General features: G+C 41.1%; 1 protein-coding gene across 3 annotated transcripts in view; it reads left to right on the top strand.

Annotated features, from left to right (window-relative positions):
* Nucleotides 1-22,668, top strand: part of dhx16 (DEAH (Asp-Glu-Ala-His) box polypeptide 16) — a 36,921-nt gene extending 14,253 nt beyond the window's left edge. Inside the window, exons 1-22 of one of the 3 annotated variants that reach the window (XM_031576771.2) lie at nt 1,754-2,027; nt 2,928-2,998; nt 3,283-3,486; nt 6,096-6,346; nt 7,552-7,729; nt 7,934-7,990; nt 8,106-8,360; nt 8,479-8,715; nt 9,752-9,943; nt 10,023-10,133; nt 10,297-10,412; nt 11,015-11,225; nt 12,703-12,801; nt 14,908-15,060; nt 15,279-15,419; nt 15,859-16,021; nt 17,034-17,152; nt 17,730-17,797; nt 17,967-18,129; nt 19,179-19,340; nt 19,610-19,783; nt 22,153-22,668. In XM_031576771.2, the coding sequence (XP_031432631.1) occupies nt 3,289-3,486; nt 6,096-6,346; nt 7,552-7,729; nt 7,934-7,990; nt 8,106-8,360; nt 8,479-8,715; nt 9,752-9,943; nt 10,023-10,133; nt 10,297-10,412; nt 11,015-11,225; nt 12,703-12,801; nt 14,908-15,060; nt 15,279-15,419; nt 15,859-16,021; nt 17,034-17,152; nt 17,730-17,797; nt 17,967-18,129; nt 19,179-19,340; nt 19,610-19,783; nt 22,153-22,281 (3,177 nt within the window). In that variant the 5' untranslated portion in view covers nt 1,754-2,027; nt 2,928-2,998; nt 3,283-3,288 and the 3' untranslated portion in view covers nt 22,282-22,668. Of the gene's footprint in view, nt 1-1,753; nt 2,028-2,927; nt 2,999-3,282; nt 3,487-6,095; nt 6,347-7,551; nt 7,730-7,933; nt 7,991-8,105; nt 8,361-8,478; nt 8,716-9,751; nt 9,944-10,022; nt 10,134-10,296; nt 10,413-11,014; nt 11,226-12,702; nt 12,802-14,907; nt 15,061-15,278; nt 15,420-15,858; nt 16,022-17,033; nt 17,153-17,729; nt 17,798-17,966; nt 18,130-19,178; nt 19,341-19,609; nt 19,784-22,152 lie in introns of those variants that run through there. The other 2 variants (XM_031576770.1, XM_031576772.1) reach the window with 2 other exon arrangements.
* The last annotated feature ends 1,676 nt before the right edge of the window (nt 22,669-24,344 follow it).

The following is a 24,344-nucleotide window of genomic DNA, read 5'->3' as shown; positions in this document are numbered from 1 at the left end:
GTAGTACCTCTTTAAATTAGACCCTGCTAAGTTGTTCATCTACAGTATAAACCCCCAGACTCGCTTTGCTAAATGCTGATTATACTTGTCCATATCCACCTGTGGCTTGGGTAGTTTGACGCCATTTTGTCTGGGATGCATCCAAATGTTGATCAGTAACATTAGAATGTCAATGACACTCCTGCCAGAGCCAGTGTGTGGTGGCTTCGCCATTTAAACCCAATCACTCACTCATACTCTTTGGGTATGGATGTTTTTGTAGTGGAAAGGGTGTTTTTCAAACATCATTAGTCCTCATCATTATTCTGCTTAATTCTGTTACTGAGAAACTGTGAAATCTCTTGGTCCATCTGGTATGCCTTGTAAAAAAAAAAAAAAAACTGTCATTTTGAGCTAAGAATGCCCAGAAGTGCATTCATCAAATAAGCTCAATTTTTGAGCGTTGGTTGGAGGGTTAGATGCGTGAAATGGCACACTCCTTATTATGCTCAACATTCAAACAAAACACAGTCACACTGCCAGTATTGCTACAAATCTAGTCAACATAATTCTTATTATTAGTCCCTACAGGATCTTGTGAGGGTGTGTTGTGATTGTTGCAGCCATAAGTGGCTCAATTTACTGTGGGAATTCTCAAACACTCTGGTCATTTAAATTAAATCAATCGCAAAAATTGCCGTTTTTTTTCTGAAATATTGCAGTGAAAAAATGGCAATTGCATGAACACCTTTGCGTGAATTTGTAAAAATGCAAGATTGCAAAATCCTGAATTGTATTATGACTGAAGTATGTGCCTAAAAAAGTAATTTTGGTTGTTGTATTGTCAAACGTCAACAAACATCAGTTACCACCCCGCTCTACACACCCTCAGTATATCTACCCCCACCATCCCTACTCTAACCACCCTCCCTGTATCTACCCCAACTCTACCTGCCTCCACTGTACCTACCCTCACTCAAGGATAGAAGGAAGGATAAGAAAGTCAAAGGAAAAAGGTTATCTAACACAAACACTGAAAGTTCTTCGAATTCATTTTGATAGCATATGGTCATGTGAAGGACAAATAAACACCTGTGTCTTTCCCACTAGCCATCCAGGATAGGTCCTACGTAGTTCTGTACACTGGGCTGGAATACCCTGCAAAAATGGAAGAAAAGCTTTCACAGCATGACATTGCCTGCTATACTGCCAAAAGACACCAGTTAGTGTGTTGGCAAGCTTCTATCAGTGTCAAATGGGCTGTTGGACATTGCACGTTCAATTCAATCAATCAATCAATCAATTTGTTTATTTGATCAAGAGGGACAGTGTACATTCATGAACATTAAGATGTAAATGCACCCAATTATAGCCAAAAGGCTAGTTTCCATTGACAGAGTGAAAAAGGCTATACAACCTAAAAAAAAAGGCATTAACGTATATATCAAACATAAATCAAAATCAGACAATAAATCAAAAATAAAATTACACAAATAAAATTAAAATTACATACATAGACAATTCAGTTGGATGTTTGGTGTTGTCTGAAGGAAAAAGTATGTTTTCTTGTTGTGGTGAGATACTTCATTTCTCTATTAAATTGAGAAATGAAAGGAGTAGTTTACTGGTCCAAATACCACGTTCGATACAACTCAGAGCAGGGAAATTTGGAGTCGGACATTTTTTGGAGGTTTCTCGAACGCGTCATTATATACGTCACATCGTGGCTTTTACTTTGAAATGTAAATTTCTCTCTCCCATCCAGAAATCGTAACCGGAAGCAACTTTACTTAGGCTAGGCTAATGTAACTCTCGAGCCTGTACTTTCCCAAACATCAGAAAAGTTAATAGCAGTCTGCCTTTTTTTGGCAGTAAAAAGGGTTAGTGATTGCGTACCTATGTCTATCATCTCCAGACACTTTACAAGCTAGAATAATATGGGCTACAAACCCATATTGCCATGTGATTTGCTAACTTTGAAGTCTGGTAAACTAACATTATAGTCCCCGTTGCTGTAGCATTTGTTTGACCAGTCAACCCTCTTACAGGTAAATACACATGCTTGCTATGATTTTCTTTTGCGTGCCGTTAATTTGTTCAGCAGTCAATACTCGGTCTTGCTTTTGACGTAACGTTAGCAATATGCAGCCTTCTGTCGACAGGATGTTCGTCAAGCTATTAGCTATCGTTAGTTTATAAATTAATTTACGCGCGTTTTGAAAGGGGTAACGTTAGCTAATTGCCAATGTAGATAAAACAATGCAGCTGTAGCATGGTCACGCTTCAGATAGCTCTGTGTGGGACTTAAACTGTTGACGTTTAAAGCGTGGCGATTTGTGGGTCTACTGGTGATCTACCATGGAAGTATTATATAGATCTGCAGAGACTGAAGAAGAACCAGCCCCAATTAATTTCAATGGCGAATGCTATGCTAGCTTATTTTACTGCCTGGCTACTTCAGCCCACAAGTACCAATTTGGCATGGGCACTCACTTCCGTCCAGAAAACGGATGGCTCATACACGAGTTTAGTGCAGGGCATGAGCCTCCTCACGCATGCATGTTGACAACACATGGGAAACAATTAAAAGAACATCATTAAATTGTGTCATGTTGTGAAATATAGGCCTGTAGGTAGGTAGGTGATTATGGCTGCGAAGGGGAAAACAATGAATGAATGAGGCGCAACACTATGGAAATGAAACAGCATACTACGACATTAGCTATTGTTATTGTTGTGTTCTGTACAATATCAAGAAGTCTTGAATGAGTGAAATGTTCGTTTTTTTCTAACAGCCCATGCCTCTTGTATAAACAGAAGAAGTAGCACTTTTCTGTGAGATTGCATTGATTCCAGGACAGTGTTTTTGGAGTAGAAATTCTTTCTGTAGTTCAAATGTGGTCCTGCTCCGCTGTTAATTCTCTAATTCACCTGCATGTATCCTAAAGGCGAAGGTGTGCTTCATTTGGACCAGCTCTGTATAAACGTGCGCAAGCTGCAATTAGGGGATTATAAACAGGTCAGAGTCTTATGGTGGAGCATAACTGACATTGTGTTATGTTACGGCAAGAATTATGGCCAATGAGACACTTGAATGTTTCCATTTCCAAGATTAATGGAAAAGTGTTTCCTGCAATTTTCTTCGTTTGTTTTCCCTACCGGACCGAGTCCAAACCAAACATTGAATTTTGTGTGCCATTACATCCCTATTATACCGGTATATGAGTTTGGTCATGGTGTGTGTTTGTGTGTGTGTCTTATGATTTCACATGGAATGTGGCAACATTATCTGTATACGCTTAGGTGCCAATGGCCAACCTGGAGCAGTGGGTGAGCGACCGCCTTCATGACATCTTGGGTCTGAGTGACCGATATGTGGCTCAGTTCATGCTCGGTCTGGTTCGGAAGTCCACCAATTTGCAAGACTTCATCGGGCGCCTCAAGCAGACCGGGACCATTGATGTCGACCAGAAGGTTGAGAAGTTTGCACAGGAATTATACGAGAAGGTATGGTGCAGTTTATTTTTATAGGAATTGTTCTTGAACATATGGGAATGTGGGATGTTACTTGACCCGAAAAAGCTAGGAAGTCCAGAGACTGATGAAATCTAGCAGTTAAGAGATTTGACTGAAAACCAGCCTAATATAAAGGATGTCTGAAGAGTTTTTTTTAAACCCAATCACCCAGAAATGTTAATTTTTAAACTACAGAGTTAAAAAAAAGCTTTTTAACCATGGATTAAAAATGTATAGCGTGTAAAAGCTAGTGTCAAGAACATAAACATCCTTTGTGATGCTACACCAGAACAAGCCTTCCACTGTGTGTGTCTAATTGGCTCATCCTCCAGAAGCACGTATTACTGAAGAACAGTTACTGTCAGAGTGATCTTGCTTGCGCCACACAAGGAGGCTGAAAAAGAACAGTTTTATTCCAAAACACAGGAAACAGGCTTGGCAAATCCTGCTTTCTTTGAAAATTCTCAGAATAAAAGACTCGGCCCTTGGTAGAAATCGAAGGATCCTAGACATCAGAATAGTCTTTCGGCGGGATTCGATGATGTAGCATGCATCCTTGAAACACAGCTTTGACAAACAGGCCACCCCTGTTTTCTCTGGAGCCTAATGACATGCTGACAGGAGAGGAAGCAGAGAGAGAGACAAAACCATGCTTTACCTCGTCTCTCATCACCTAACATGTTTGAGAATTCACTCTGTATGGGTGCTGCTTAATGCATCCATGTCAATGTTACAGTACAGCATATTGGTCTGTGTAGGGACATCACAGAACATGCTAGAATACTTTTAAATCAATGATATTACATTGCTGGAACCCAGGAAAGTGGGCAAGATAGGCCAATACGTTTCCTAAAATAGCACGCTTTTGGAGACGGATGCAAGAAGTTTGAGCATCACTAACAGTCAACCCATCATCTTCAGAACTGTAAGGAGATGGTGACATAGCAACAGAGGCAACAGGTACTGTTTCAGGCAGGGGAGAGGGGCTAGGTGCATGTCTTACAACATAAGACTACAGCATATTATCATGACAAAACCTGGTCTTCCGCTGGCAGTCAGGTGTGCTCACCACATAGTCGATGTCACTGAATTTTCTCTCAATTACATAGGGCCCAGAGAAATTTGACTTGCAAAGAAAAACCAGGCACTGGAAAGAAAAACTAACACAAAGTCAACAGTCAAGTTAAAAAACTGTGTGCAACACTCTTTTTTTTCCCACACTGACCTTCATCATTGACTAGATTTAACATAGTCCATGACTGACAGGGGATGACCGTACAGATAACAGCTGTTCACTCAACCGTTTTAAAGGGCCACAAACCCGGTGGCCAAACACAAGCTTGGCAGGACAGAAGCCCAATGCCTCCAGCACAGTCTTGCACACCGCAAACATCACTAGAGGCAAGGCCTCCGTCCAATCTGTTTCTACACAATATGCACGTAGTATAGTTTTAAGTGTTTTAATGGAAGCCCTCTAAAGCATCCTGCAACTCTGGATTGGTAAGCACTTGATGTTTGATGTTTTACAGCTCACTCTAGGTAAACCAAATGTGGAGCAGAATTTTAAAAGCTCTTTTGCCATAAGGCTTTGCAATGGAACCGCCTCAGGGTAGCGAGTGGATGTGCACACAATGGCCAGTATGTATTGGTAGCCAGACATAGATTTAGGCAAATGGGCCTACACAATCAGTGATGAGCCGTTCAAATGGCTCCGCCACAGCAGGGGTGGGCTGCATCGGGGCTGGTGGCCAGCGTTCTACTCAAGAGACATCACTGGTTACACTGTTTATTGATAGGGAATAGCGTAAATGCAGTCAGGTCAAATGACATAGCTATCCACTCCACTATCTCCACAGTCTCTCCCACACCAAAAACAAAACAGCCAGACAGAGTAAAAACGTAGCCTTTCTACAAGACTCTGGCGATCCAACAGTCAATGCCTTTGCCTCTGTTTTTATGACGAGCCCCCCATTTCTTAAGACCCCTGTGCCAAGGCTGCAGCAAAAGAGGGAGGCCAGAGATTGGACATGAGTCGTCAGTAAAGTTAGAAGTTAAATGTAGTGATTGGTCCAAAATCCAAAATAAGAGTGGCTTCCACCAGGAGAGGAAACAGCCCTTTTAACTGATGACTCCTGCACGGCCGTGCAGCTCATGAGCAATTAGGTGCTGAAGCCTAGCTTCCTGGCACACCTGCAGACAACAGTGAGAAAACAAGCAGAAGGCCTAGCGGAGAACCTATTGGTAACAATACGAAAACAAGCAGAAGGCCAAGTGGAGAACGTATTGGTAACAATATGAAAATGTTAGTTTACTTATGTAGTAAGTATGTATTAAGGAAAAAAGGCAATTATGACATCATGCGCTTTCTCCCAAAGTAGGTGTCATTTTTATACTTGAACACAGGTACAGGTGTCGAAATGAACCGATGTTTGTAAAAATCACCCGTTCCAAAGACTTGTAACCTCTGAGTCATTATTACTGGAAGACGTGGCTGTAGATAGTACCAGTTCCAGTCCCATGTCAGTTCCAGAATGACCTCTCAAGGCAGTAGTAGACCCACACGTTTGTTTGTTAGATCTTTTAACATGTTTTATTTTCAGGTGCCACGGAAACAGATAGTGGAAAAACCAGCTCGAGCTCTGGAGCGGCATGTGCAAGAAATTGAGCGAAAAAACCTGACCTACACTCTGCTGGAGGAGAGCGACAGTGATGGAGAAGTAACCCAGGAGAAAGGAAAGAAGGAGAAGAAAGGGAAGGAGAAAGAGAAAGAGAAGGAGAAAGGGAAGAAGAGGAAGCACATCAGACAGAAACAACAGGAGAGCAGCTCATCCAGTGAAGAGGAGAAGGAAAGGTTGGCTCACCTAAATCAGTTATTCCTCAACCAGGTCTCTTATTCCTCAGAAACATCATGATGCAGTGATGTGTGGTTGTGTCAGGCCAAGTGGTCGTTTGGTGTTCACGGAGCTAGATTAGAACAGTAGACCATAAGTGGGTTGTCTAAATCTGTTTTAAGAGGTTAAACCCTTTGAAAGACTCAAGCGTCTGGGAAGAGAGAGTCTAATTTGTGTGACCTGAAGTAAGTGCTCAGTCAGCAGTTAACCAGACGCGACCAAAATCCAGACGCGTTCATTACTTTTAAGTGTCTGCTGCAATCACTTCTGTTGTCGTTCGATGTAATTGCAGTGCATTTCTGTGATGTGTTGTGTAGTCTAGTCTCTAAATTTGCTGCGCGTTTCTGTAATGTGTTGTTTGAATTTGCAGCACATTTTCTAAATGCTGCGCAATTGTAGCCAAATTGATGGCGATTATTTCTTAATTTGCTTGTGTTTTGTCTATTTGCTGAAGTTTTTCTGAAGTTGCAGTGCGTTGAGCGCTCAGGGCCAGTGTAAAGAGATATTTAGCTTGCTAATGTAAGTCACGTTTCGCTATGAAAAATATCGTGTGAAATTTCCCCAGTAGTGCTGATGCACCGCTGCTGCATATAGCGGAACCTCTGGGAAATGACTAAAAATGGAGAAATATCTTGCGAAGGATGGGGAACACACAGCCCAGGTTGACCTTTTTGAATGAGTGTAGTGGTTGAGGTGATCATGAATGAGGTGGGTGTGGAAGGATGAAACATGTGGACACTCAAGGCACCAAGTAAACAAGAACTGCCACCCTGATACCTCTTCTTTAATAGGGCCTTGTGAGTTTTAATAATGTTAATAGTTTGTTTCCCCTTTTCCCACTTTTCTGATTCATTTGTAAGGTTAATATACTGCACTTTCAGACAAGTTGAGGTCCAGGTAGTCTGCTGGTTTCCACTCAGTGTGCCATCACTATTGCATTGTACATACCTGGAAATATGACTCAATTCAGTTTCATTGAATTCATGTATTTAGTGCATAGCCTACAGGATTCATATTGTACCCATGGATTCATGCTTTACTTTGAGAGACAAATGAAAAGCCACCCACCACCCACCCAAGCGTCACTATCCGGTTTGAAAAGTATTGGTACAACCACTTGTAGGATTCATTCCTAACCATGTTGTTTTCCTAATGTTCCTCAAAGTGGCCAGATGCTCTCCAAAACACAGAGCAAAGAGGATAAGGAAGACCCAGAGGAGGATTGGGAGAAGGAAGAGCGGGAGCGGCAGGAGGACCTGGAGGAAAGAGATGCCTTTGCGGAACGTGTGAAGTTGAAAGACAAGCAGAAGACCCGAGGTATTATGGAGAGGACAGATAAAAAGGTACTGTTACTTACTGTTGCTATTTACCTGTGGTTACATGGTGTTTTGTAGTCTTTTTTAAGGTTGGTTCTAGAAATTGGCAACCCTACTTATTTACATTTAACCTATGTAAATCACTTTGCTTTGAATATCATTGTCTGACATGTACAATTAAATGTGAAACTAAATTCTAAAATGTTTAAAGCGGATTTCTTTTAACCTCAGGCTTACGAGGAAGCTCAGAAAAGACTTAGGATGGCAGAGGATGACCAGCGGAAAATGGTAAAATAAGGAATCCCTTATGCAAATATACATGTAGTCGTTAACAGAATGTGTATGTATGATTCTATTGCAATATCATGATGTCTCTTTCTTTCTTCCTTTCTCTGTCCCCAAGCTTCCTGAGTTGAGGAAGCAGTCACGCTTTGAGTACCTAAAGAAACGTGAAGCTGAGAAATTAGAAGACCTGGAGGCTGAGATAGCTGATGAAGAGTATCTCTTCTCTACTGACCACCTCTCTGAGCGGGAGAGAAAAGAGCTGGACTACAAGCGCACCGTCAGGGATCTGGCCAAAGACTACAAGAAAGCAGGAGCCAGGGAGAAAGAAGAGAGGAAGAACCGCTACTACATGCCAGAGGAGATCAGGACAAAGGTGCTATTGGCACACATGAGGAACACATGAGGAACATCAGCACTCTTTACTATTTCTGTTCATTGGAATAGGTTCATAGTTCAAATATAAACGTATATCTTTTTGTGTCATTCATTAGAACCCTCCTGAACGGGATCTCCTGGATCTTGAAGAAGGGGGCCATGAAGCTGGGGGAGAGCAGAGCCGCTGGGAGGAGGCGCGTGTTGCTACGGCAACTCTGCACTTTGGCGCCAAGGAGGAGAGGGAGCGTCGGCTGAAAGAGGAGCATGACAAGTACCAGTTAGTGCTGGAGGAGGATGAAATGATCAACTTCGTCACCAGTGCCATCACCATGAAAGGAACACTAGCAGAAAAGGTCTGTTTTAAGAGCACTAAAGACATTAAGGTGACAAATCTTACATAATGTTGCACAAAACTGCAAAAGTCAAGTCATTTATTTTCTAGCGTAAATCGACACATTTTGTGCCACGGTGCTAAACGTTGAAGATCATGAAACCATCAAACTCTTGCTTGTCAACCTTTCTCATCCCACAGACAGGAGCTTACTGGGCCTCCATTTTGAAAGTAGCCTCAAGTGGCAACGCATGTCACTGTATTAGAATTAGGAAAGAGAACAAAAAAAAGCTTATTGAGAAGAAGTTTGTTAAGACTGTTGTCGACCCAGAAAGTGTCATTACATTGCTTTTTGCCAATGAGAAATGGTCAAAATGTCACCTTGACACAACAAAAGCAGGATTTATGATGGCTAACACAAGTGAACATAAAATGTATTTGTGTGTAAACGTCGGTTGGTTTTCACTGCGGAGATATCGGACACGTTCCAAACAGAAGAGCCTCATTTAACTTATATTAGCCTCAAAAAATGATATTATTTATATAACAATGCAAGAACTGAAAGACTCTGTGGGGTTCAGAAATAGGGCTGACCGATTAATTGCATTTGCGATTTAATCACGATATGATAGAACGCGATTTTCTAAGCGCAACGTTCGCGATTAAAAAAACGTGGTCTAAAAAAAAAAAAAGAAAGATTTTAAGATGGTACATTTTGCACACAGTGTTTAAAAAGTGCATGCCTAGTGTTTATACTGAAAATGACTTTTTTTAAATTACTTAAATGCACAGTGGCAAAGCCACTTTTTTCCCAAATCGTTCAGCCCTATTCAGAAATAACAAGCAGAAGATGTCACTGTTTGGCTGATACAAAATAAGAACTGGGAACACTAACACAATTTTGCCAAACTACACTGAAATTGTGTAAAGGTGAATCCTGGACCATTGGCATGTTAACTCTTTATATCTTTTAAATGTTAAAAGTTTTATAATGCAAACACATGGTAATTTCTAATATTTGATGTACTTGTTGTTGTGTATGTCTGTGGTCTCCAAAGGAGGACGGGGAGCCACAGCTCTCTCAGGCAGACCAACAGATGCAGTCCATTCAGGAGGTTAGGCGGAGCTTGCCTGTCTTTCCCTATCGCCAAGACCTACTGTCAGCCATCGAGCAGCACCAAGTGCTCATTATCGAGGGGGAAACTGGCTCTGGCAAGACGACGCAGATCCCTCAGTATCTAATGGAGGAGGTGAGTTCAGGAAGGTGACTGTTTTTTTTAGAAACGGGAGTGCTTCTGCTTATTCATTAAGTGTGTTTTTGTTTGACAGGGATATAATAATGGAGGTTTGAAGATCGGCTGCACTCAGCCTCGTCGAGTAGCAGCCATGTCTGTGGCAGCTCGAGTGGCGCAAGAAGTTGGAGTGAAGCTGGGGAACGAGGTGAAGTTTGCTCCGTTCCTTTTCAGCTTTTTGATGGATTACTACGTTGTGTTCTAAACTTAAAGCAACAGTATGGTGTCATTTACTACTTCCAAGGTATGAGTTAGAGAAAACATGTAGGCAGTTACAGAAAAGACAGAAATAACTTTTTTTCATTTTGTAGGTGGGTTACAGTATTCGTTTTGAGGACTGCACATCAGAACGGACCGTATTAAAGTACATGACGGATGGCATGCTTTTGAGAGAGTTTCTCACAGAGCCAGATCTTGCCAGCTATAGGTATGTATATATGTGGGCATATATAATATCTCTTTCTCACAGATAAACTTGCGTCTACAGTACAGAAGATTTTGTATAGAGCTAGAACGCACACAGAGAATCAAACTAAAATATTTTGTATTATATTCAGGTAATTTGCGGGAGTTTGAAATGTTCAAATATGGCCTTAAGACTAATACCAATATTGGAATGTTGGAGGGCGAGTGCATTAGATTTGGGAGCTTTCAAGGAATCTGAGGATTTTGTGGAAACCCACACGGTTTCCAGAGAAAACATGAACTTGCTTATTATGGCACCCCTGTAATTCTGTCATTTTATTTTATTGATCTCTTTGGACCCCTAATAATTATTGATATCAGCTGATATGTAATATTTGATTGTGATGTTTTCTGCTATATAGTGCAGCCCTATGCTACCCTACTTTGAGAGTTGTACTGTGAAAACTCACGAAAGCTCGATGGGTAAATGGAATGTTGAAGCTCATTCTCAACGTTACTGTAATGCACTCATGTCAGTCATAATGTGCTCACCCTCCTCATCCTCTTCATCCTCTAGTGAGGTCATAATGTGCTCACCCTCCTCATCCTCTCTGTTCCATCTAGCGTGGTCATTATTGATGAAGCCCACGAGCGCACCCTCCACACAGACATCCTGTTTGGCCTCATAAAAGACATCGCCCGTTTCCGTGGCGACCTGAAGGTGCTGGTGGCCAGTGCCACGCTGGACACAGAGCGTTTCTCCTGCTTCTTCGATGATGCGCCCGTCTTCAGGATCCCTGGACGACGTTTCCCTGTGGACATCTACTACACCAAGGTAATATTACTGTTTGTTACTCATGGGGGAAGGCCTGGTTTGGTAATGGTGCTCCAAACAGAGTGCAATAAGGTCACTTGTATTGGTTCATTGACTCTGCCATTTACTGAGCTGAGCTGTTTAGTCCTGACATTAACCAGAGTCTAAGACACAGGCTCTCTAATTTGTGGACATTTGTGGCGCTGAAGTTTAGGATATCAGGTGCATGGCTTTCAATTTTTAGAGATAAAATATATGAATTTATACAGCACCAGTTTGCATTGTCTCTCTTCTACTATATATATGTATACTAAATATAGGTTAGAATATTGGAGAACAATGATATAACAGCCATTGGCGTTATAAGTCATAAGAGTTCGTAGCAAGTTCATAAACAGACATATTATTTATTACATATAAATATGACATATTAGAGTAGCCCTATATCAGTAAGCTGGGGCCTCCCCCAACATGCCTTAGTCATGCCGTACAACTTTCCCCAGCATGACTTGGAGGGAGGGCTTGGCTACCAAGGCCTAGAGCAGCATGCCTAAGGCATGTTGGTCCAACAGCATCACGGAAGTGGGCTGGACGGGAAGGCTAAGTAAACTGCAGTGAGACAACAGGAAAGGCCAGTCAGACCCTAACCCTTCTGAGAAGTGTGACACAAATGTAATGTGTAACCCAACACCACAACACCGGTCACTTTATAAGTTAGGACTGGTCAGCAAATACATCAGAATTCAGAAGAAAATTGATTTAAAGTGGGCGTACCTCTTGAGGATTCTATATCAAAATTAATTTGTAGGACCATCAGAATGTCATAAGAACACTTTTTTGACAAAATAACTTGGCCTTTTCATATACAGATTTGAGTTTACATATATAACATATATTTATAATTTTTTTAAATGTTATATTCAGATGTTTTAATTTCCAGCTCTTTAATCTTCAGCTCAATCTTTAGAAGGCCGAGCTCCCCGGGTATCCCGCAAAAAATTAACATTGAATTTCCAGTTAGTGAATGAATGTTACTTAATGAAACAGAGGCTAGATGTGAGTGTTTGTGACACTTGTAGTATTCCTAGCTTGTGCCACATGGCCTTCCTCCCATAATCCCAATGCATTTTCCTTTCTTTACTTTACTTTATAAAATGCTCTGTTAATGATCCAATTTTTTTTTTATTTTATTCGTAGACACCATTTATTTATTTGATAGATAATATGTTTTGGTTTCAGAAAAGAATCTATGTTTTTTTTGCATATAATGTGTCTTAATATGACATTCCATACATTTTACATTTACTACATAGGCTGATGACTTAAAGTAAACTAAAATATAGCCAGTCTTTATTGACTAAAACTAGACTCAAATTAAAAATGTTTCAAGTCACTAATTGCGACTAAAATACATTTGTATTTCCATCTTATAAGACTATGACCTAATTTAAAATGGCTGTCAAAATGAAAACTGTCTTTTTCTCTTTTCTGCCATCAGGCTCCAGAAGCGGATTATCTGGAGGCGTGCGTTGTGTCCGTGCTGCAGATCCACGTCACACAGCCCACTGGTGATGTACTGGTCTTTCTAACAGGGCAGGTGAGGATTGGCAAATATTATGAACTCATCTGAAAGTTTTTATTTTGAAAGTTTGTCTTTTTTCATTACATTTGCATTTATTAATGTGACGATTCCCCCCCCCCCCCCAAAGTGACTAACTATGAGGGAAAGGACTAGATAGCTGAAGGGAGATTGAAGCAAGTTTAGGGGAAGACCTAGGCTTCAGTGACCGAGTTAGAAGGAAAAGAAAAGTGTTATGTTTATACAAGTTTGGGGTGAAACTGCGCCGTAGGGCAATGGCAGAGCAGGCGGGTCTGAAGCTCTTCAGCACAGCTAGTGGAAGAGGTGGTTTTGTAGCTATCTCTACCAAATGATGGCTCGACGACAGATGTTATAAAACTGTTGCGTTTATTAAACTGTATAAAACACATTACCGTGAACACCGTAAGAGCTTGTCATCTCTTTTAGTAGAGTAGCGAACCTTAAACCGTCAAGAGTACTAACTCACAGTGACTTTTCAGCGGGCAACCTTTTCACCTCTCAACATCCACCTTTTCACTTCTAAACATCCTGGTCACAGGTCACATTAACAAAATAAAAGTCTTTTGTTTTAACAAAATACAATTCTTAGTATCTAATATTAAAGGTCCTTTGTACCACATTTGACATACAAAATATAACATTTCACACTGGATAAACAGGGTCATCTACAAGTTTGACCCGCTACCTCGGGACCATGGAGGAAGATAGTATAGACTGGGACATCTTGCCACAAGGTGATGGCACCATCAATGTTAGTTTATTAAAGGGGTCATTAAAGGAGTTTCTCCTTGCTGTTTTTGAAATAAGACCTAGATATACCATACTGATGTACTGGGCCTTTCAAAGGGAACTGTAACCTTCCCAGTCTGCCACACTCACAAAAAGAAAATAGGTGGAGTGAACGGGCCAATTCCAAAAGTAAGTGTTTGTGACGAGGTATCTCCGTTCATTCTTTATCATATCACACACGTTAAAGTAATGACCATCATCCAAACACGGAGAAGGAAGATGGGGCTGGCTACTTAGTTATTCAGTTAGTGTTTCAAATGTTAAACGACGTTGTAGCCAACATTGTGATGGATTCAACTGATGGAAGATCGAAATGTTGTGGAAAATTTACATTTACATCTAGTCATTTAGCAGACACTTTTGTCCAAAGCGACAATGTTTAGCTAGCCGGCATCTAGGATCCATGCTTGAGTGTGGACATTGGGATTGTGGGGTTGTTTTCTGTCAAAGCTGGTGTGACATTATGTCGTATGTATATACAAAGGCTACTTTGAGGCTACTTTAATTTCTATAGAATTGTGTTTTAGAATTGACTGCACTTTTGTTGCATTGAGTTTCTACATTGAGGCCTGTATTTTCAATACAGTATTTTCTAAAGTATTTGTTTTTGATTGTTATAAGAGAAAAATACTCTACTTGTGAACTTAAAAGTAATGTAATTATTGAGAGGTGATAGAATTTTGAATCATTTGAGTGCCATTGCACAGGGAGTTATGTACAGTCCTCTTGACAGGCAGGCATGGCCCAATATTAAAACACAAGGTGTATAAATAGAAGAAGAAATATGGCCAGTAAAGGTTAGCTGCTCATGGATTTCAACATCTTGATTTCTTTGAAAATGTGTAGTATGGCAGTTCATTTGTATTCAACGTTAAATTCTGTTTAAGACCAGGTACTTCAGATCAGGGCACATCTGAACCCTGACCTTATCGTGTATTATCAGGGCACATCTGAACCCTGACCTTATTGTGTATTATCAGGGCACATCTGAACCCTGACCTTATTGTGTATTATCAGGGCACATCTGAACCCTGACCTTAATGTGTATTACCAGGGCACATCTGAACCCTGACCTTAATGTGTATTACCAGGGCACATCTGAACCCTGACCTTATAGTGTATTACCAGGGCACATCTGAACCCTGACCTTAATGTGTATTACCAGGGCACATCTGAACCCTGACCTTATTGTTGTATTATCAGGGCACATCTGAACCCTGACCTTATCGTGTATTCTCAGGGCACATCTGAACCCTGACCTTATTGTGTATTCTCAGGGCACATCTGAACCCTGACCTTATTGTGTATTCTCAGGAGGAAATTGAGGCCTGCTGTGAGCTGCTACAGGATCGCTGTCGGCGCCTGGGGTCCAAGATATCTGAGCTCATGGTCCTGCCCATCTATGCCAACCTGCCCTCGGACATGCAGGCCAAGATCTTCAACCCAACTCCACCTGGTGCTCGCAAGGCAAGTTGTGGAATTATTCTCCTTTGTAGCTTTTTTTACCCAACCAATCCAAATCTGCAGTCTTTTCTATTCCACTTACCCAAACCTGCAGTCTTTTCTATTCCACTTACCCAAACCCGCCCGACCTGCGGGGTCAACCAATAGCTAGTAGCCACCCTTCTGAGCATGTGCACTGCTTTATGCGTCTGTTTGTGTTTGTGTTTGTGTGTATCTCGTAGGTGGTGGTAGCCACCAACATTGCAGAGACTTCTCTCACTATTGATGGCATCATCTATGTGATTGACCCGGGCTTCTGTAAGCAGAAGAGCTATAACGCTCGCACTGGCATGGAGTCCCTCATCGTCACGCCGTGTTCACGGGTAAACAAACCTTTATTCGCTTGAACTTAAATGGGATGGCAATTTATTATTTCAAAGAAATGTACCAACTCAAAGTCTTTGGAGCATTGGAGGAGCAATACGTTGTAACTCCCATGGCAGCTTTTCAAAAGACCAGTTTTGGAAATGCTTAAAATGTGTACATGTGTGCTTATAGTTTTTTCTTGTTATCTAAGAGGAACACAAATTCCAGCTAATGTTGAAGTTTAAAAGGCATTTTTGAATGGAGGTAAAAATGGTCAAACTGGTTGACTTTATGAACAAGATCATGGAAAGAAGTGATTGTAGTTGATTAGAATCAAATCTGAAGACAAACTATAAAATTGATGAAACGAGGATTCAGATTTGAACCAGATTTGCTAGTTATTTGTGTGCAGTTAAATATCCTGATTGGATTCTCAGTAGTAATCTACCACTGTAGGCTTCAGCCAATCAGCGGGCAGGAAGAGCAGGCAGAGTGGCTGCTGGGAAATGCTTCCGTCTCTACACAGCCTGGGCCTTCAAGCATGAGATGGAGGAATCAACGATCCCAGAGATTCAAAGGACCAATCTCGGCAATGTGGTGTTGCTGCTCAAGAGCTTGGGTGAGATCATCATGGCAGCTATATAATATTACAGTATTATACTCGAATTTAGATGAAAAAATGTCAGCATTGTATACTGCAGTTATAGTTACCAAATAAAACCGCTAGCAACGATCAACAGGGCCCAACCAGCAGGTGCAACGTGGCAAAAGATTGAAGAATTAAGAAGCTTCAACAGGTGAAAGAAGACATTGTCACTTTAGGAAATGTCAGGGTATTGTTTACCATGAAATGTGGTGTGCATCCAAAGATTGTGTGTCAAGTTTGGTTATATTCGAACCTTTACAAGACATTGCCATGACATTGCCATGGCCAATTTATGATACTGGCTAATTTTCAATCTGGATGGTCTGGAGATGATGTACACCAAATTTTGTGATACACACTTGAAGGACTTCAGATTTGGTTTGTTTTCCCGTCCTTTTCATTAAATTGAAATGTTGGGAAATTTCAGGGGCAGAAGTTGGCGTAGTCCCAATTGATTACGGAGAAAATTTGTCTGGCAGAAATTGATTGGAATGAGGGGGTTAGCTTTAAAGGAATCAGAGAAAACATGTTTTTGTTCTAACCCATACGGTTCCCGTGATATGAGCGAAAACCTAAATGTGTTTGTTATAGCGCTCCCCTACAGGCAAAAATATGTAATAATAAATAAACACATAAAATATGTAATAATAAATAACTTCAGTTGCACAAGTCATTTCACCAATTTGGAATCTATGGTCAGACTTATGGTTTTTACTTTTCGCATTTCACGGGAGAAAAAGATTAATCAGAACAAATACAGTAGGATTCCAGCAGCTTTGCTTGCTGTTATTGCTTGTTATTTTAGTTTTTCTTGATTAGTTCCATTGCAGCAGAGGCAATATCTTCAACTTGCTGTCCTGCTTAGCACAGGCACGGTTTCTGAATGCAAAGAATGTATTGTCTCCTTTGGTAGAGAGGGTTTTTTTTTTGGTCTTTTTAGATGAATCTCTTTAGTTTGACAGGAATTTGTCCTCTTTTTCATTAGGAATTAATGACCTGATCCACTTTGACTTCATGGACCCACCTCCTCATGAGACCCTTGTTCTGGCCCTGGAGCAGCTCTACGCCCTGGGGGCCCTCAACCATCTTGGAGAGCTCACCAAGGTACAGGAGCACTTAAGGACTAACATGTCCATCTTGGAGAGCTCACCAAGGTACACGAGCACTTAAGGACTAACATGTCCATCTTGGAGAGCTCACCAAGGAACACAAGCACTTAAGGACTAACATGTCCATCTTGGAGAGCTCACACGAGCACTTAAGGAGTAACATGTCCATCTTGGAGAGCTCACCAAGGTACAAGAGCACTTAAGGACTAACATGTCCATCTCACCAAGGTACAGGAGCACTTAAGGACTAACACGTCCATCTTGGAGAGCTCACCAAGGTACAAGAGCACTTAAGGACTAACATGTCCATCTTGGAGAGCTCACCAAGGTACAAGAGCACTTAAGGACTAACATGTCCATCTTGGAGAGCTCACCAAGGAACAAGAGCACTTAAGGAATAAAATGCAGCCCCAAAAACATTGTTGATAATGGACAACGTTCAAAAAGAAATGTCCACATGTCCCCTCTAATTGCCTTATTAAAAACACCAGCAGCACCTTGAGTAGGTGAATCGGTGAAGAGGTGAATTCCACCTGAGTTCAGAGCTAAACTAGTGCCTTCTATCCTCCCAGCTCGGCAGGAGAATGGCTGAGCTCCCAGTGGACCCCATGCTGAGCAAAATGATCTTGGCCTCTGAACAGTGAGTACGAACAGAAGTGTCTTTTGGCTGTGCCATGGTGCATGAAACAATGGCTCGTTGAGAAATGCATGTTTGCTAGAAATGAAATGAACACCTTGCTTTTTGCAAAGATTTGTAAGCTGGGCTTTGTCGCGTAACATTGTGTTTACAAAGTCTGTTGTTTCCCCAGGTATAAGTGTTCAGAAGAGGTACTGACCATTGCTGCTATGCTCTCGGTCAATAACTCGATCTTCTATCGGCCCAAAGACAAAGTGGTTCATGCCGATAATGCACGCCAGAACTTTGTGGTACCAGGTGGAGACCATATGGTGCTGCTAAATGTCTACACTCAGGTGTGTGTGTGTGTGTGTGTGTGTGTGTGTGTGTGTGTGATTGGGATGTAATAACAATAATGACAGGCATTATTCAATTACATCAAATCTCTTGCTCCTGTAAATGCCACCATTATTAACTCTTGTGTCGTTGTTAATTCACACTTTATTTGGTGGTATAACAATCCTACATGTTTCTAAATATCACCATTGGGCTGGAATTTTTTATAGGTCCATTTGTTTTCCCATTATTGTTATTTTGAATCACTCTTGTTTCTTATTGACATGAAAGGTAGACTGCTGTCTGTGTGTATATGTATATCCAGCTTATATCACCACAGAATCTGTACCTTAGAACTTTGCTTCGCCTCGGTCAAACGCAATGTTTTTTCTTTTATATTATAGTTGAATGAACAGTTTCCTCTTACAGTTATGGTTAGAAATATTTTACCAGTTATGAACCTTCGGGGATTTTTTTGCGCGATTGTTTCTGAAGTTCTGGAATTCTCCATCTCAAACTTGGAAACAAACTGATGTATACAAATATTTCCAAGATGAGGCTACAAACCTATCATCCAACTACCAATACAGCCCAAAACATTGACGCTAGCGCCACATCAAACAAGCGTGCAGTGGGAGAAACAGAAACTATTCCCACAACGCAGCCTGGCCACATATATCCAACCAATATTGCCACCGCAGAGTGCTGGACAGACATATCGGGTCAAGGGGCATCATAGAGTTTGATTAGTCTGCGTTCATTTATATTTAATTATAATTTTGTATCTAAAATCACACTGTCATCATACTTAATTGAATATTCTCTTAAAATATGAATTAATTAAAATCTCGCCCATTAAAGTGACATTTAAGAGAGGTAGTTCAGTGTACAAGTTGATCATCTTGTCAGGGAGACGCTGTAAAGAAAACTGAAATGTCAACTTTAACTCTGTGCAAACTGAGAGAGGCAGGGCTATGGCAGAGAGATAACACTAGTTCTTCAAAAAAGAGCTTTTTCTTGTGCCGTGACGAACATAATCCTAACGCCGCTGTTCTCTGTGGCCCTGCAGTGGGTGGAGAGCGGTTATTCCACTCAGTGGTGTTACGAGAACTTCATCCAGTTCCGCTCCATGAAGCGTGCGCGAGACGTCCGTGAACAGCTGGAAGGTCTGATGGACAGGATCGAGGTGGAGGTGTGCAGCTCCGATGGAGACTATGGACCAATCCGCAAGGTGCAGATGTGCTTGTGTTTTCCTATGCACATATACTCATATGCACAATAGGTTCACAGCAGATGTGCTTGTGTTCCTATGCACATATACTCATATGCACAGTAGGTTCACAGCAGATGTGCTTGTGTTCCTATGCACATATACTCATATGCACAATAGGTTCACAGCAGATGTGCTTGTGTTCCTATGCACATATACTCATATGCACAGTAGGTTCACAGCAGTTTGTTATGCACTCATCTGGGTTCTGTGTCCTCTCCCTGTGGTAGGCGGTGACGGCGGGATACTTCTACCACACAGCACGACTCAGCAAGGGCGGCTACAAGACAGTGAAGCATCAGCAGACGGTCTACGTCCACCCCAACAGCTCCTTGTTCGAGGAGCAGCCACGCTGGCTCATCTACCACGAACTTGTCTTCACCACAAAAGAGTTCATGAGACAGGTGCGTATCTTACTGTTTTTCTTTCTTGTGCATTTGCCTGTTTCTGCTGTGTTTTATTGATGTATGCTATGCTATGCTATGCTATGCTATGCTATGTATTTCCATTGGTTTTGTCATGTGTGTGCAACTAGATACAGTTAGACACATCATTCTTTGCACCCCTGAACATGTTTATTCTTGACCTTTTGTAGGTCTTTGAAATGAAAAAAATAGCTCCGCATTAATAGTTGGAAGATTTTTTTCAGCTGCAGGACTTGGGTTTATTCCTTTTTAAGGAAATATAATCATGTGATCCACACCACACAACAAGCTGAAGTAGTCAAACCATTTTGAGATCTTGATTTAAAGCAGAATGCAAATTATTTACAGATGATGGACGTGCCACCTATTTGACCATAAACGATCCTAATTAAATACTACTCACGAGTATTAAAACTATAGATAATAATAATAATAATTTATTTTATTTGTAATGCACTCTTCATTCAAAAGAATATCAGAGTGCCAACATATTAGAAACTAACTATAATAATACAATAAAATAAAAAAGAATTAACATAAGCATAATAGAAAACTTTTTAACATTTTAACATACGATTTAACACAAGGCCAGAAATGCCTTCCTGAATAAAAAATGTTTTTAGTCCAGCTTTAAAGGAGTCCAGCGTCTGCGTTGCCCTTACGTGGTCAGGGAGGCTGTTCCATAAGCGTGGCGCTGCCGAGCAAAATATGTCTTTATGGATAATAAAAACTCTGTCTTTGGGTCATCAGCCAGGTTGTTAAATAGGAAATGAAGACCTAAGAGACAAGATGATTCAAATGCTGAAGTGAAGAAAATAACCAAGTGACCAAATATTTGACCAATTATTAGATCCATAAGAAGAACCTTTCAATTGCCTCACACCATCCATATGCTTTGTAGAAATGGTTGTTTCCCCAAACCGAGCATCCAAGGAAGATATTAACTGATGAGGGAGGCCACTACAGTCCAGCCATCACCCCAAGGAAGATATTAACTGATGAGGGAGGCCACTACAGTCCAGCCATCACCCCCCAAAATCTACAACATTCAGTGGTTGGAATTAGGTCACAGGTGTAGGAGTCCACCATCTTAAGAGCTATCTATGAAACTGAACTATCGGAGGGTGACGAGAAGACCCTTTGTTTTAGAAGAAGCACATTAAAGCATTAATTCTTTTTAGAATTGAGGGGAGAATAAATGGAAATATATTCTACACAGTATCACAAGAAAAAACTTTTTCAGTTAAGTAAAACTAAATTTTGGGAGAGGGATTACCTACCAGTAGGTACTACCCAAGGCACAAGGCTAAAGCAACACTGGTGTGGCTCAAAGACAGTGAAGTGAAGGTTCTAGAATGGCTCAGTGAAAGCCCTGATCAAACTTCTACGGAGAATCTGTGGCACTACAGTCCATGGCCGCCATCCCACTACAGTCCATGACCGCCATCACATCAACCTATGCTAGATGTTCTATACCAATTCATCTAAGAACAATGGGGAAAACACTATGCAAAGCTGATGCTGTTTGCTTCAAAAGACTTTAGGCTGTTATGGCATCAAATCGGTAAAGGGATGATGTATAGTTCCTGTACGATAAGTGAACAGACTACATGCAGAATGATATGAAAGATCTGAATCGGAAGCACAAAACCTGTTGCCAATGGCAACGGTCATTCATTTTTTGTAGCGGCCCTTCTAAAGAAATACCAGCCCTCCAAACGTAAGGGCGGCCCATTCAGACCAGTGGAACATTCGGCAGCATTCTAAACGAGTAATAACAAGTATCAATGTATAGGGGTTGAATGCAATGTTATTAATTCATTTATTGTTCATTTTAGTATAAAAATTACTTATTTAAGTTTTAGGTGTTCACAAGGACAATACTAATTGGGAAAATATGCAGAAGTATCTTTTGTAATCGAGAAAATGGTGACTTTCAGGGGGGTTGAATACTTTCTCAAGCCACTCTGTATAACTGTATGCATTTCTTGAAGGAAGTGGTTGTGCTTTTCAAAGTAGTTTAAGGATAATAATCACTCACTGGGAATTTGTATTTACAAATTACAGTTTGCAACAGAATTCAGAGCACTTATAAGTTCATCAAATGTACATCTGCATTCCTGAAGACTTGGCCACCATGCAAATATGAATTTGCATATGTATGAAAATACCACTTTCTAGTTTTAATTACTCTGTTTCCATCACTTTTCTAGGTTTTCTTAATTATAATTCTTCATGTTTTGATCCCTTTTCTGTTTTGATTTCTTTCCCCAAACTCTCCCAGGTTATTGAGACAGATAGACAGCATGTTTTTGATCCTTTTGATCTCTTTCCCCAAACTCTCCCAGGTGATTGAGATCGACAGCAGCTGGCTGCTTGAGGTGGCCCCTCACTACTACAAGAACAAGGAACTGGAGGACTCCAGCAGTAAGAAGATGCCAAGGAAGCAGGGGAAGGCCCTCGAGGAGCTGGGCTGAACAGGGGGTCACATGAGTACAGAGGACCCAAGCGATGTGTGAAATCATTTCCAGTCACATCACTCAAAAGCTTTCCACAGCTAGTGCAGACTGGGAATCATCGATCAGCAGTTATCAACAGTTTTCTCATACTCACCATATGACCAGGAAAAAAAAACAAAAAAGTTTTGGACTTTGGTCAGGTGTGTTAAATTATTTTTGTCATGTCTGCTGAATGCACAAAACAAATGTTTTTGTATTTGTTATGTACTGTGACAAATAGGAAGTGTTGATCTTGTGTGATCTAATGTGGTTCACATTAGCTCGTATCAGATTCTTTAGTTGTTTTTGTATGTCTTGTATTTTAGCTGTTTTATATGAAAAATAAATCCATTTCCTTTCACTCTAGGCATGAAGCAGATCATTGGATAGTAAGATATTGTTCTTGAAAATCGATTTGTCTTTGTTTCATACATCCATGACCTTGAAGAAATAAAACATGGTAGATAAACGCCACTAGGCATTGAGGCACCGTTTGAACCATAGAACAGATATCAGATTAGTGAGGCCATCAGAATTTTGTTTGTCTAAATGACCTTTCACTTCACAGTATATAAAAGCAGATCCATCTTCTGCCAAATACAACATTTCTGAAAGTAATTGGACTGTTACTGATTGAAGTTTACTTAACAGTGTGTCAATTTCACTGTTGCTTAAGTTCTTGCAGCCTTTTTTTGGCGGCATCTCTCCAATTGTTGGGTATGTGCCAGAGCATAACACCTGCCTATAGTGTTGAGGGGGTGTTACCTATGCTTATGACAGACAATTGGCCACACACCTCCAATTTATGGTCAAGTGCGATTCATCATTCAGCACACCAGGGTAGAGCAGATTTGAATGGTTAAGAATGTTTGGTGAATCTGGGTTTGATTTCATTTATTTATTTATTTATTTATTGACAGAAAAATAAGAGAATGTTGCTGCATGAGGCCCAATGAGTCTTGCATAGCCAGATGTACAATCACACACACATATTACCCATGGTGAAATGGGAACAATTATAGCATTAACAACATTTGACATTTCTAGGCGATACTTCACACTAACTCTCCCGGATGTGGGAAAGACAGTGAAGGTGGGGGCTCATCGGAGAGCAATACATGTTTCTCTTCGTCCACAGCCCAAGATCGGCGCTACTGGCACCACTGAAACTGACGTTTGGCATTGGCACGAGTGACCAAAGGTTTGGCTATAGCAGCCTGACCATGAATATTGACACTGTGGAGCTCCCAACAAGCGGTTTTGGTGGAAACAGGAGTCAAGGTGCGCATTTAATTCTGCGGTAATTTGGGCAGCTCTGGTTAGTTCCCGGACACCCCTTTCAGACAGCTTCCTCTTGTTACCGTGGCTCTCGATACACCACAAATAAAGTGATAGTGTGTGAACATACATTAAAGGTAGGTACCATCCAAACAACAGGATTTTGCCATATCATTCATGAAAAGCTATCAAGCATTTTTGATCGCCCTCTGCTAAGACCTCACTTTAAGGCACTCATCAGTCATCACCCACTAAGGCGACAAAAATGTTGCAGATGTGACCTCTTAAATGAATGATATCCCTTTAATCCCTCAACTTTGAATACTGTGGTTTGCTCACTGCCTTTTTGTACTTTAGCCTGCTTCAGTTCCAGTCTCCCTGTTGTGATATGTCCTGGTCTTCAGTACCGGTCTCCCTGTTGTGATATGTCCTGGTCTTCAGTAGCGGTCTCCCTGTTGTGATATGTCCTGGTCTTCAGTCACGGTCTTCAGTTCCAGTCTCCCTGTTGTGATGGGTCCTGGTCTTCAGTCACGGTCTTCAGTAGCAGTCTCCCTGTTGTGATATGTCCTGGTCTTCAGTACCAGTCTCCCTGTTGTGATATGTCCTGGTCTTCAGTAGCGGTCTCCCTGTTGTGATATGTCCTGGTCTTCAGTACCAGTCTCCCTGTTGTGATATGTCCTGGTCTTCAGTAGCAGACTCCCTGTTGTGATATGTCCTGGTCTTCAGTACCAGTCTCCCTGTTGTGATATGTCCTGGTCTTCAGT

The sequence above is a fragment of the Clupea harengus genome, chromosome 11 (genome assembly GCF_900700415.2).
Source record: "Clupea harengus chromosome 11, Ch_v2.0.2, whole genome shotgun sequence".
Lineage (NCBI taxonomy): Eukaryota > Metazoa > Chordata > Actinopteri > Clupeiformes > Clupeidae > Clupea > Clupea harengus.
The sequence above is the reverse complement of the archived record's forward strand: the minus strand, read 5'-3'. Positions and strand labels throughout refer to the sequence as shown.